The following is a 12821-nucleotide window of genomic DNA, read 5'->3' as shown; positions in this document are numbered from 1 at the left end:
TCATCGTACCGCCTCTGATCTTCAATTTCACCTTCGGCTAACTTGTAGGAAGTAGAAGACATCTGACACTGTTACAATTTTCAAAGCAGTCTCCGACCTAGCTTCTTAATTCAATTCTAGCTATGATGATGGCAAACTGTCGCGCGAATTATTGAGGCCATGCGTGGGAACGCAAAGCCGAAATAAGCTATTATATTTTCTCAAATTATTCCAAACATTTGTTCTGATCACTAGAGTTGAGTTTCCTCAGCTGATTCTGGCAGCTTCTGTGAAACAATCAAAGTTTCACAGAAAGCTAGACCGCCTCTCTGTGCCAATGAAATCAGAAATCAGAAACAATCGACAATAATCAATTTTGGTAGCAGAAATGCAATTTGCCGATTATGCTAGCCAGAAAGAACATCGACCGATGACAGCGAGCGAAAACGTCGAAATCCTGCTGGGTATTGGCCAAATGCGTGCGATCGTTCAATGTGTAGAATGCTGAACGCAACTAAGTATTGATTGTTTCAAAGTCAAGCAATAAAATGTAAGTTGATTCATTCAACCAACAGGTTTGCTGAGTAATATTTTTTATAAAATTGGTTTTGTCTGTGTTTTTCGAAAAAAAAATTAATCGAAAACAAACGTTAAAATCTACTGAGCCACACCTGGTCCAACGCATAGTTCGAATGCATTGCACGTGTGGTTTACGCTTGATCCTCAAAGTCATGTACATTAAAACAACGTGACAAATAGTAGGTATCCAAAACGCAATGAAGCCTCAAACGTTTCTGTGGGCTAAGTAGGTAAATGTCAGAAGAAGAAAAAAGTGTTGTTTACTAGCGGAATGATATACCAATAAAAAACATTGCGCTTTATGAAAGCGAGCGAGACCGCCGAATTAACTGACCACCCGCAATTGAACATTGAACATTGCAACTGGATAGGAAAACCGCTTTGTGAATTTCGCCAAGTTGTCGCTCAAAACTGGCCAATGTGCCGAGCTCATGTGCTGCTCCATATGTACCTATCCACTTTTTTTCTGTTTTTCTCTCGCCAAAACCTCAGTTACACAGACCTTAAGTAGTGGCAAGGTTGCGCATATCTTTATACTGTACTGTCTATGCGCTTGCGGGCCACTGAAAACAAGCCTCATGAATGAGAAATTTCTTCTATAACCCGTTAAAGACTTACAGCAATGAAGTTGTCTTTCGGATCGGTACATGGAAACTTCGAATGACGTAAAGGGTGGTCAATGCTGTTCGGACTTTCGCATGGGGATGTAACTGAAATTCGAGCACTACGATCGAGGTACGAATGCCTGTTGTTGTTGCATCGGGAGGATCTCAAATTGGCTTGGATCAATAGCAGAAAAGGCATTCCGATTCGTTTTTTTTTCGATTTTTATTGCCGTCTTTTACGCCCCGTATGGTAATGAAATCAAAATGCAGGCATTTACATCGTGTGAATGATTGAAGGTCACTGAACGATCATTTGGAGGCAATTTCTACAGATAATCAATCGGTGGCTGAACTGTTCATGTTTTCAGTTTACTTCTAAGTTACAACATTCAAATTGAAAAGAAATTCTTTCTTATAGGGACTTATAAGGATGTGGCGTGTGCGGTCCTAGAGCTTACTCTTGGGGTGGTTGATTAGACAAAATTTTAAAAAAAAATCGACAAATAAACGAAACTTTAATAAGTGAAAAACCATTCATTTTATAAGAGTAAGGTGCTGCATACCGCCCTTCTATCCCAATTTGATATCTTTGAACCAAATCAAAATTAGAGAAGAAACTAAAACTTTTTTAAACTCGTTTTCTATATAAACTTATTTCGATATCCTTGATGCAACTTCAATCTACAAATCTATAATCTTATTTATGTATGCAGATCTTTTTCATATCCGCACAAGGTTATCACAACGAAATTTTAATTATTAAATTTTGCCACTAACTACTTACTACACGTTAGAAAAAAACAAATATTTGCGACAAGTTTTTGATGAAAATTGGTATAGATTTGAAACTGATTTAAAAAATCTGTTTTTTTTAATGTTCTGGCACATTTCTCTGAATAGTGATTCACAAATATAGCGTTGCTTCCATCAATTCTTCAATCACTTCTCATTGTAAAATGTCGTCAAAGAATTTCATTTCTAAATCTTAATTAAAATCTGAAATAAAATAATGATATATGATTCGGAACTCTGGAGCCTTGAAACTGAATTTTAACCCGTCGTTTCGGATTTGCAACAAAAAATGTATGAATAAAGTGGATTTTTTTTATTTTTTAAACGATTTTGAGAATAACAAAGGGGTACCACACTTTTTGTATTAAACTTGAAAAACTTAATATTTGATTTATCGTCCTCTAGTTTTGGAGATATAGCGTGCAGGAATTTTAAAATTGGTTAGTTTTGTTTAAAACGGAACATCTTTGATAACTGATGAACTAAAGTACCTACTTAAATAATGAAAGCTGATTTTAAATCCATTTACTGCCCTTCATTCAATCAAGGATTCATATATGTCGAGATAAAAATTGTGAGTCAGAGATACAATGCTTTAAATTTAAAAAAAAAAAATCTGCGATTTTATTTAAATTTAAATACATTAGATTACAACTTTTTCTGACATCATTTAACCTTCTAAGCTGTTCGGGTCAATATGACCCGAAGCGAACATTTCAAACATCCTTATCATCATTCCAATATCCTAAAGTATTGGGTTTTTTTTTAATACCAAGTATGTTCTATGAAAATCATAGTCAAAAAACAAGAATTAAAGTTTAGAAAATCGGTTCCTTGAGAAATGAAATACAGCGTAGCAAAGCCAAAGTGGGATGTTTTTAAAGTGATTTTTTTTTCTAACGGAAGATTCGAGATATCGGTCAAAACTGTTATTGGACCCCAACATATTTGTTTATGCATCGTTGGATAAAGGTATTCTCAAAAATTTCGAAAATCAATAAAGACTTAATTGCAGCAAAGATGTCAGAAGTTATGAATATTGTAAAAACAAAATTGTTTGTTAGGACATTTTTCTTTTAAAGCCAATTTCCGTTAACCTGGTTATGGTTATATATATTGACTTTATTTTGACTTAATTATTTCCTACACAATAATTCTAGTAACATTGAAATCGGTTAACACCAACAAACTGCAGGTCAAATTTCCCCAAAACTAATATTTTGTGAACAGCTTTGGAAGGTTAAGAATGACTTCGAGTATTTCGTATTGAAGATTTTAATTTATTCAAAAACTTGGTTGAAAACGGCGAAATATTTGACTTATTGTTTTAAAAATATCAGATTTGGAAAAATAATGACGAGAAAAAAACATCAATTACTTTTTTCTTAGAAGTCAAAATCACTAGCGATCTTCAGAAATATTGATAATTGAGTTAAAAAATTATTCAAATCCAAATATTTGTGATGTTCAACAGTTATTTTTTTCAGAAAAGTGCTCAAATTAATTTAATGATTTTTCAATTTTCAAATTCAATTTCCAAAAGTTATCTAAAAAAACAAAAGCTGATAGAAAATTCTAAAAAAAACATGCAAAATCTGCACCTCACAATTTTTTAAAATTAACTTTTATATTATTCCTCTAATAATGAATTTTAAGAAAAGTTTACAAAAGTTTTCATCTTGAATTTTTTTCAGTTCGACGAAAATCTAGGAATTTCATGAAATTTCGAAGAAACTTGAACCCGAAATTTTATTTTTTAGCCCTCAACAAAGGTGTTAAAAAATATATATAGATTTAATATCACAAACTCTAAAATGAACTTTTGTGATGTAAGATAAAGTTATACCTATTCTATTTAATATTCTAAAAAAAATGTAAAATTTCCTTTATTTTCTAAAGTTTCCCCGAAACTAGAAAATCTAGAGGAAATCTGTAACCTTTATATAACAACAGATAATGAAAAAAGGAGGTTGTTAGTTCTTGGGTAGTTTTATTAGGGTTAGTTGCCCTTCTTTGAACTCTTTAAGCGGTGGAATTAAATAATCATGTTTTTCTCATGAACGAACGGGAAGATTATATCTATCAAAAAATAAGTTTATAGTTCATCATCTCATCTGCAAGTTTCAATGAGAATTTTCAACATCAGTTTCGACATTATTGAAAGATTTGCAAAGATATTGATGATCTTTTGATCATTGAACCTACTGTTTCTATTTTGGCACTGAACTTCGCCGCCGGTCGTGGCCTAGAGGATAGCGTTCCAGTCTTCTAAGTCAGAGTCCATGAGATCGAATCCCGATCACGGCATATATAGCACTCTTTCTGTGGTCTGATGGTTTTAGCATTTGTAAGATGATAGCCATAATATCCTTGAAAGATGTACGCCTTAGAGTTAAGAAAAATTAGATCTCTTCAAAGAATCATGAAGTTTCACTGAGATCCTTTATGTGTGTGTTCGAACTGGTTCCTTTCATTGGACCTATTACTAAAGTTCCTGTAAACAGTAAGATTTTTCAAAAATAAAAAAAAACGTATTCATTAAAAATGTTATCCTTAATCAAATATTATCATAAAAAAGTTTTACAGCTTTTTAAAGATTGCAAATACTTAAATTTCTGATATGAATATTTTAATCACTTCCACTGCCCGTCAGCTCTATCAGCAAGACAATAGCTGAAACTTTTTTGTGTTTACAGACTGGTATTTCATTTGCGTAAAGCTGACAAAAATGTTAGAAGTAATCAATATTGGTTCTGAATTATGGCCCAATTAAAAATTCGCACCTTTATTGATTTGTTTGGTATTGAATCAAATGTTTCGTGATGTCAGGTCTAAAAACGGAACTTCGAAGTCGGAAGTCTCCTACATTTGGACCCTTTTCTCCCTTTTCCGCCTTGGCTCCGTCCATTGATTTTCATTTATTATAGGAAAATAGGTAGTTTCCTACATATTCTTCATAGTGAAAATAAAGATGAAACATAAAGGCCGAGTAAAGGCAGAATCAAGAAAACTGACCACAAATCGACAAATATATTCAATATTTGCAATCGAAAAAATACTGAAATTTAGATGTTTAACCCGTGTGCCCATGAAATTTTCGAAATGTAAAAGGTAAAAAAATGTAAAACATGTAAAAAAGTAAAAAATGAAGTCCTACGCTTCTTAATTTTTATAGAATTTCGAACGTTGTTGCGTATTTTGCAACATTTTTTTCCGCTTGGGTGGGGGGGGGGGGGTTATCGGAAAGATGGGCAAATTGTCACTTTTTTTAATTTCGGCTTTTTTTTATCGAAATTAACGTGTGTTTGTTTAAGATAAAAAAAATAGGTCAAAACACGCGGATTTTAGGTATTGTAAGGTAAAATCTCGCAGGGGGCTTCGACAAGGTGATGGTCTATCCTGCATGATGTTCAACGTGGCGCTAGAAGGTGTTATTCGACGAGCGGTGGGCGAAATGCGGGGCATGATCTTCAACAAATCCAGTCAACTTATCTGCTTTGCCGATGACATTGATATAGTCGGCAGTCATCTGCGGCGGTGGAGGAGATCTACCGCAAACTGAAACGCGAAGCAGGAAGGATTGGGTTGATGATTAATACGTCCAAGACGAAGTACATGCTGGCGTGCGGATCCGAGACCGACCGAACCCGCTTGTCCAGTAATAACAAGGTCACGATCGACGGCGACGAGCTGGAGATAGTCGAAGACTTTGTCTATCTCGGCTCACTGGTGACCGCAGACAATGACACCAGCCGTGAGATCCTGAGGCGAATTATCAGCGGAAGTCGTGCCTACTATGGACTCTACAAGCAACTGCGGTCGAGAAGACTTAGCCATCGCACGAAGTGTAACCTGTATATGACGCTCATTAGACCGGTTGTTCTCTACGCGCACGAGACATGGATATTGCTCGAGGAGGACCTGCGTACACTCGGAGTATTCGAGCGACGAGTGTTAAGAACCATCTTTGGCGGCGTACAGGAGAACAGAGTGTGGAGGCGAAGGATGAACCACGAGCTCGCGCGACTCAACCTCGACTCAAGCTCGGCGAACCCAGTATCCAGAAGGTGGTGAAGGCTGGCCGGATACGCTGGGCGGGACATGTTGCGAGAATGCCGGATGACTGTCCTGCAAAACAAGTGTTCGCCACGAATCCGGTAGGAACAAGACGAGCGGGGGCGCAACGAGCGAGGTGGTTAGACCAAGTGGAGCGTGATCTGGCGAACGTGGGGTGCCCGAGAAATTGGAGAACGGCTGCCATGGACCGAGTGAATTTTAGGAATTATGTTCGTCAAGTTATGTCGTAAGACGGAATACTATGTAAATAAAAAAATAAATAAATAAGGTAAAATACAAAATTATATTTTGTTCGGAAAAGTTGCTTTTATGAGTATTTATTTCATTCAATTCAAAAGAAGTTTCGACATAAGAGGCTTATTGAAAACTTCTAATCAGATAGCACAAACACAAAACGATTGGAATAGAGAGAAAAAATAAGTTATTACGTCCTTAACAGTCCTTATGTTCAGAAATATTATCTAAACCAGACAGTTATCAATTTTACAGTTTTGAGAAAAAAAAACCATGGATAAAATTTTAAAGTTTTCAAATATGCGATTTCCATCGAGAAAACTTGAAAAAAAAAACACAATTTAACCATATTTAAGGTAATATCTTGGCCTCTGGTGAGTTTCAAATTGCGGTAACCCTTAATAAACATGTGGATAAGTTTATCTTAATATTTAGTCACTCTTTAGTAATTTTTTTTGTAACAATATTTCATAACGTTGTACGATTGTTTCGTAACTGTAGCTAGATTCTTTTCATGATAAAGCTTAGTTTACAGTTCAAGTGAAAATGAACGTAAATGTGTAACACGGTAGAATCGATGGAGAATGGTGAAAGATAAAGTTCCACCTTTTAGAACTGTTTTTATTTCGATTCCCCCGGTTTTCATCGCGGAAATGGCAGGGGAATAGGAATAAAAACAGTTCTATTAGGTTTGAAGGAACTATTCCGACTGGAATTTCATCTTTCAAGTATTCCCCATCGATTCCACTGTGTGACAAAACTTAGTCCCATCGCGTTGTTGAGTTATTGGCGGAATGAGATTTAACATTTAACAACTTTTTTAAGACGTTATAACTTTTTTCTTATCGATTCATGATCTTCAACAAAGTTGTAGCCAGAAAATTTTACAGTAAATTCCATATATTGAAATTTTGATTGCATTGCATGGAGACAAAATATTCAAGACTAATCAAAGAACGACTTCTGCCAAAAAAAATATAACATTTTTCTTATAAAGCTTTAAACCAAAAATCAGGTAAATAAATTTAATTTTGAAAATGTGACTAAAACCACAAGTAAATTTTTAACCACATATTTTGGCTCCAGATGTTCTGATAACTGAAAAGGGTCAATTTGACGGACCCTTAATACTCATGTACTAAACAGCAGATACCTACTAAAAAAGTAAACGAAAATATAAAGAACGATATAAACTTTCATCATAAATAACAATTTAAATAAATAATATTAAGTAGGGTAAAATACCTAGATTTCGACAATTTTTGATTGTTTTTTTTTCAGAAAACCATGTAAATATATGGTTATATGAATCAGAATATTTTTTTTCATTCTCTACCTTTTTTATTGATCAAAAGTTTCAAAACAACGATTTATTATCCTTTTTCTAAAACTTCTGGATGGTCTACTTTTCGACATTCAATTTTAGTTTTCGACACAAAAAGTTTTAGTTTTCGACAAGCATATTTCCACCTGCTTTGTTAGCTCAGGAATATGAATATGTACTTGCATAATAGTTTTACATACCTATGAAGATGGGTGTCAAAAAATAGATTATTAGGTGAATTTTCAGCGCTAGTTTTCGACAGCTCAAAAAAAGAGTTGAAATTACATGAAATGTTAGCAAAAATATAAAATAAATCACCGAAAAGATTGATTTCAGAACCCTATCCATCCGTTGATTCCTTTTATGTTGTTTTTAATCGAATAAAAGGGGAGTTTGTCATGATTCAAAATCATTCTTATCTGGTCGATGCCATTGAATTTCATAGCTGATTTAGAGTGTTACTTTTAAATCTTTGATTTACTTTTATTCAACATCTTATTAAGAAGAATTTATATATTCAACGTATACTAAAGTGGGAGAGCAAAATTAGAAAAATATGAACATAACTGGCTTAAGCCACCAAATAGAAAGCTTAGCCTTTCATTAAAAATTTGTCGAATACTAGCTCCTGTCGAAATCTAGAGTATCTACCTTATAAGATTGAAAATAAATATGTCTTAACTAAATGCCTGTTTAAGCTAACTATAGCTAACAAAATAACTTTACAATTTACACCACATTAGAGCCCTTGGCTGCCTTTAGCTCCTTAAGCACTGCAATCAATCGGTCAAATGCGTTTATCTTCTGGCCCTCGATCTCGGTGGTGGCTTCCAGGGTACCGGGACTTGTCCCAAATTGTCCAGCAGACGCCTGAGTAGTGGTCGTGAACCTTGCCGGTGACAATCGTTCGAATGGCACACTGCCGGCGCTAAACAGCTTGCCCAACTGGGTCCAGAGAAAGGGCGTAGAAAGTCCGAATGGCAAAAGTCGCAGCGATCGGATACCGTTAATGCGATAGTCTGAATCGACGATCCGGGCCATCTGCCTGCTGACCGGGTGTTTGATCTATCAAGGAAATTAGAAAGAGATTCATTAAATTTTATGTCATCACTAACGATTTCCTAAAAATGATAGAAGGGAGATCAATTCTTGAAAAGCGATTGATTTTAAACATTGGAAGTATGATATGGGAAACGCAAAAATAGGATTCAACAGTTTTGCTTGCATACAAACTAAACTTCCAAGTTTAGAATGGTCAACTTCGCGAATTTTAGGTTTCAGTCAATTTTGTCATTTTTGTCATTTTTGTCATTTTTGTCATTTTTGTCATTTTTGTCATTTTTGTCATTTTTGTCATTTTTGTCATTTTTGTCATTTTTGTCATTTTTGTCATTTTTGTCATTTTTGTCATTTTTGTCATTTTTGTCATTTTTGTCATTTTTGTCATTTTTGTCATTTTTGTCATTTTTGTCATTTTTGTCATTTTTGTCATTTTTGTCATTTTTGTCATTTTTGTCATTTTTGTCATTTTTGTCATTTTTGTCATTTTTGTTATTTTTGTCATTTTTGTCATTTTTGTCATTTTTGTCATTTTTGTCATTTTTGTCATTTTTGTCATTTTTGTTATTTTTGTCATTTTTGTCATTTTTGTCATTTTTGTCATTTTTGTCATTTTTGTCATTTTTGTCATTTTTGTCATTTTTGTCATTTTTGTCATTTTTGTCATTTTTGTCATTTTTGTCATTTTTGTCATTTTTGTCATTTTTGTCATTTTTGTCATTTTTGTCATTTTTGTCATTTTTGTCATTTTTGTCATTTTTGTCATTTTTGTCATTTTTGTCATTTTTGTCATTTTTGTCATTTTTGTCATTTTTGTCATTTTGGTCATTTTTGTTATTTTTGTCATTTTTGTCATTTTTGTCATTTTTGTCATTTTTGTCATTTTTGTCATTTTTGTCATTTTTGTCATTTTTGTCATTTTTGTCATTTTTGTCATTTTTGTCATTTTTGTCATTTTTGTCATTTTTGTCATTTTTGTCATTTTTGTCATTTTTGTCATTTTTGTCATTTTTGTCATTTTTGTCATTTTTGTCATTTTTGTCATTTTTGTCATTTTTGTCATTTTTGTCATTTTTGTCATTTTTGTCATTTTTGTCATTTTTGTCATTTTTGTCATTTTTGTCATTTTTGTCATTTTTGTCATTTTTGTCATTTTTGTCATTTTTGTCATTTTTGTCATTTTTGTCATTTTTGTCATTTTTGTCATTTTTGTCATTTTTGTCATTTTTGTCATTTCTGTAATTTTTGTAATTTTTGTCATTTTTGTCATTTTTGTCATTTTTGTCATTTTTGTCATTTTTGTCATTTTTGTCATTTTTGTCATTTTTGTCATTTTTGTCATTTTTGTCATTTTTGTCATTTTTGTCATTTTTGTCATTTTTGTCATTTTTGTCATTTTTGTCATTTTTGTCATTTTTGTCATTTTTGTCATTTTTGTCATTTTTGTCATTTTTGTCATTTTTGTCATTTTTGTCATTTTTGTCATTTTTGTCATTTTTGTCATTTTTGTCATTTTTGTCATTTTTGTCATTTTTGTCATTTTTGTCATTTTTGTCATTTTTGTCATTTTTGTCATTTTTGTCATTTTTGTCATTTTTGTCATTTTTGTCATTTTTGTCATTTTTGTCATTTTTGTCATTTTTGTCATTTTTGTCATTTTTGTCATTTTTGTCATTTTTGTCATTTTTGTCATTTTTGTCATTTTTGTCATTTTTGTCATTTTTGTCATTTTTGTCATTTTTGTCATTTTTGTCATTTTTGTCATTTTTGTCATTTTTGTCATTTTTGTCATTTTTGTCATTTTTGTCATTTTTGTCATTTTTGTCATTTTTGTCATTTTTGTCATTTTTGTCATTTTTGTTATTTTTTTAAATTCTATTTTAGCTGAATCAAAGATAATAATAGTAACGCTGCCCTCCGAAAAAAACTTCGTTCTAAATTTATCAGAGCGAGAGACCGATTCACCAAAAAGTACTGACCTTTTCAAACCGCTTCAACCTGACGTCAGCATAACAAGTCCAGTACTGGGAGCTTCCAACGTAGCTTTTGCACTCGAGGATGTGATGGTCTAACGGAGTCATTTCTAGCTGTCTGAAGGCTTCACAGTCGGTGATGTTGGTGGCAATTAATTTGAGCAAGTACGAAAGCATTTGGACAGTATCCTCGTGATCCGGTTGATAGGCGATATCATCCGAAATTATCGATGGAACGAACCCGAGCCAAATATGATTCTCCAGGTTGGCATTTCCCATGATCAGGTTGATTTTAGTATTCGGTTCATCGTCGATGTGACCCGGAGTATGATGTCTAGATACGCTGAGCAACAGTTCTGGTTCCAAAACGGTTGGGTTTGAATTATCATCCAATGTTTGGATTGTATGAATGTAAAATATTGGAGCCACCAAGGGACTACCCCAACTAACATCTAGTGGGGTGCTTTGAAGTAATTTCAAATATGTGTCTCTAGCAACGATCGAGCCACGTGCTAGATGATCGTAATCATTCAAACATCTACCGGCAATAATCAATTCTTCCTCGGCATAAATATACTGAGTGGCATTGTTCAGCTCGATTTCGGCTCCCAGGATTGAACCGGAGGCTATAGACAAAAATTTTGAGATTTTTACATAATTGTTATTAACTAAGGCTCAGCAAGTAAGTGCAAAAGTCCATATGATTCCATTTATTACTGTATCTTAGAAGGTTTAACCATGAGCTTACCGTGATTGAATAACAGTCTCACAATATTCACGCCTGTCAGCAGCTTTAAATTTGGGTCCATAGCCAGAAGCGTTTGTTGTTCAGAGCCCAAAACTGTGCGATTATGCCGAACAATCCCAATTTGGCCCCGGATTGGATCAAAAGCTTCATTCACCTTGAATCCTGTCCTTTGAGCGCATTCGACGAATGTGTCGGCAACCCGTTCAGCAAAAATTGATGCCGAAGATTTTTCACCTCCCCCCATTGACAAATCACATCGAGCTGATTGGAGTACCAAAACTTGGTGATCCAAATTTTTCTGGGCCAAAAACATTCCAACAGTTCGTGCCACGTGATCACTCCCGAGAACCAGGAAGCGGTAGGAATCATTCAGAACGATTCTATGCTTCGGACTTTTCTCATCCGGATCACTAGCGCCATCAGCCAAAGTGATTAGGATAAGGCAACACAGAACTAAGCACGTAGACTTCAACATCTCGGGAGAAAAGAGTTCTTCTGAAGTATGCTAACTGAACTAGCACTAAGGCTAGACTAACTACTCTGGCTTGGTGGAACGTTATAAGACGCTCATTGTTGATCAAGTGGAAAGATTTTGACTTATACTGTAAATTGTTTATCAAAACATGCTTCCAGGTTGTTCACAGCAGTAGACAGCAAAGATAAGTGTAAAACCAACTTATTTTTGCCTACTTGTTTTCCTTTCCATTACTTCTTTTTCATTCTTGTTCGCCAGTCTTTCTGTATTTCTTTCTAGTGTGACTCTCTTTTTTTAATAGGATTTTTATTTTTAATTGTTTCCTTTCTGTATCGTGTTTTCATTTAGTTGCTTTTCTTATTTTGTCATTTCTCGTAGTTTTTCCTTTATTTTTATTTTTCTTTCTCTCATTTTTTTTTTTTGTATAATATGATTCTTTTGTAAAATGCCCCTAATATCCTCACCTCAACAGGAATCAATACTCCGCCGTTCAGGAGATTAAACAACCTGACATACTCATCTGCAAGAAAAAAAAACCCTAAAAATAATCAAAGTTAGTGAAAATCAGAAGAAATTTGTTTAAGAAAATGGAAAAAAAAAATGTTGAAAACTTCGACAAAAACACAATTAACAGAACGACAAATAAGACACAAATGACAATAATAAAAAAAGACAAACTTGACAAAAATGCAAAAAATTACAAAAATTAAAAATAATTACAAAAATTACAAAAAATACAAAAATTACAAAAATGACAAACAAAACAAAAATGACAAAAATAAAAAATGACAAAAAATACAAAAATTACAAAAATTACAAAAATTACAAAAATTACAAAAATAACAAAAATTACAAAAATTACAAAAATTACAAAAATAACAAAAATAACAAAAATAACAAAAATTACAAAAATTTCAAAAATTACAAAAATTAGGGTAGAAGCACTAGTTATTGAACAGGTACCAAATATTGAACA

At 33.4% G+C, this 12821-nt stretch overlaps 1 protein-coding gene across 1 annotated transcript; it reads right to left on the bottom strand.

Annotated features, from left to right (window-relative positions):
- Positions 1–8283: 8283 nt before the first annotated feature.
- LOC129743491 (uncharacterized) lies at positions 8284–11845 on the bottom strand. Its single transcript, XM_055735523.1, has 3 exons — positions 11371–11845; positions 10629–11248; positions 8284–8655 (listed from the first exon to the last, which is right to left on the bottom strand). Exons 1-3 carry the CDS (start codon positions 11843–11845, stop codon positions 8320–8322), a joined length of 1431 nt encoding a protein of 476 aa, XP_055591498.1. The 3' UTR covers positions 8284–8319.
- Between the last annotated feature and the right edge of the window lie 976 nt (positions 11846–12821).

This window comes from Uranotaenia lowii, chromosome 2, assembly GCF_029784155.1.
Source record: "Uranotaenia lowii strain MFRU-FL chromosome 2, ASM2978415v1, whole genome shotgun sequence".
Lineage (NCBI taxonomy): Eukaryota > Metazoa > Arthropoda > Insecta > Diptera > Culicidae > Uranotaenia > Uranotaenia lowii.
The sequence above is the reverse complement of the archived record's forward strand: the minus strand, read 5'-3'. Positions and strand labels throughout refer to the sequence as shown.

Bases quoted from the DNA above. Each gene is read 5' to 3' on its own strand.
- LOC129743491 (XM_055735523.1), bottom strand. From the start codon at position 11,845: ATGTTGAAGTCTACGTGCTTAGTTCTGTGTTGCCTTATCCTAATCACT. The intron at 11,249-11,370 runs GTAAGCTCATGG...TTTTGTCTATAG, and splicing joins GAGACTGTTATTCAATCACG to CCTCCGGTTCAATCCTGGGA. The intron at 8,656-10,628 runs GTCAGTACTTTT...TTTCCTTGATAG, and splicing joins GGTTGAAGCGGTTTGAAAAG to ATCAAACACCCGGTCAGCAG.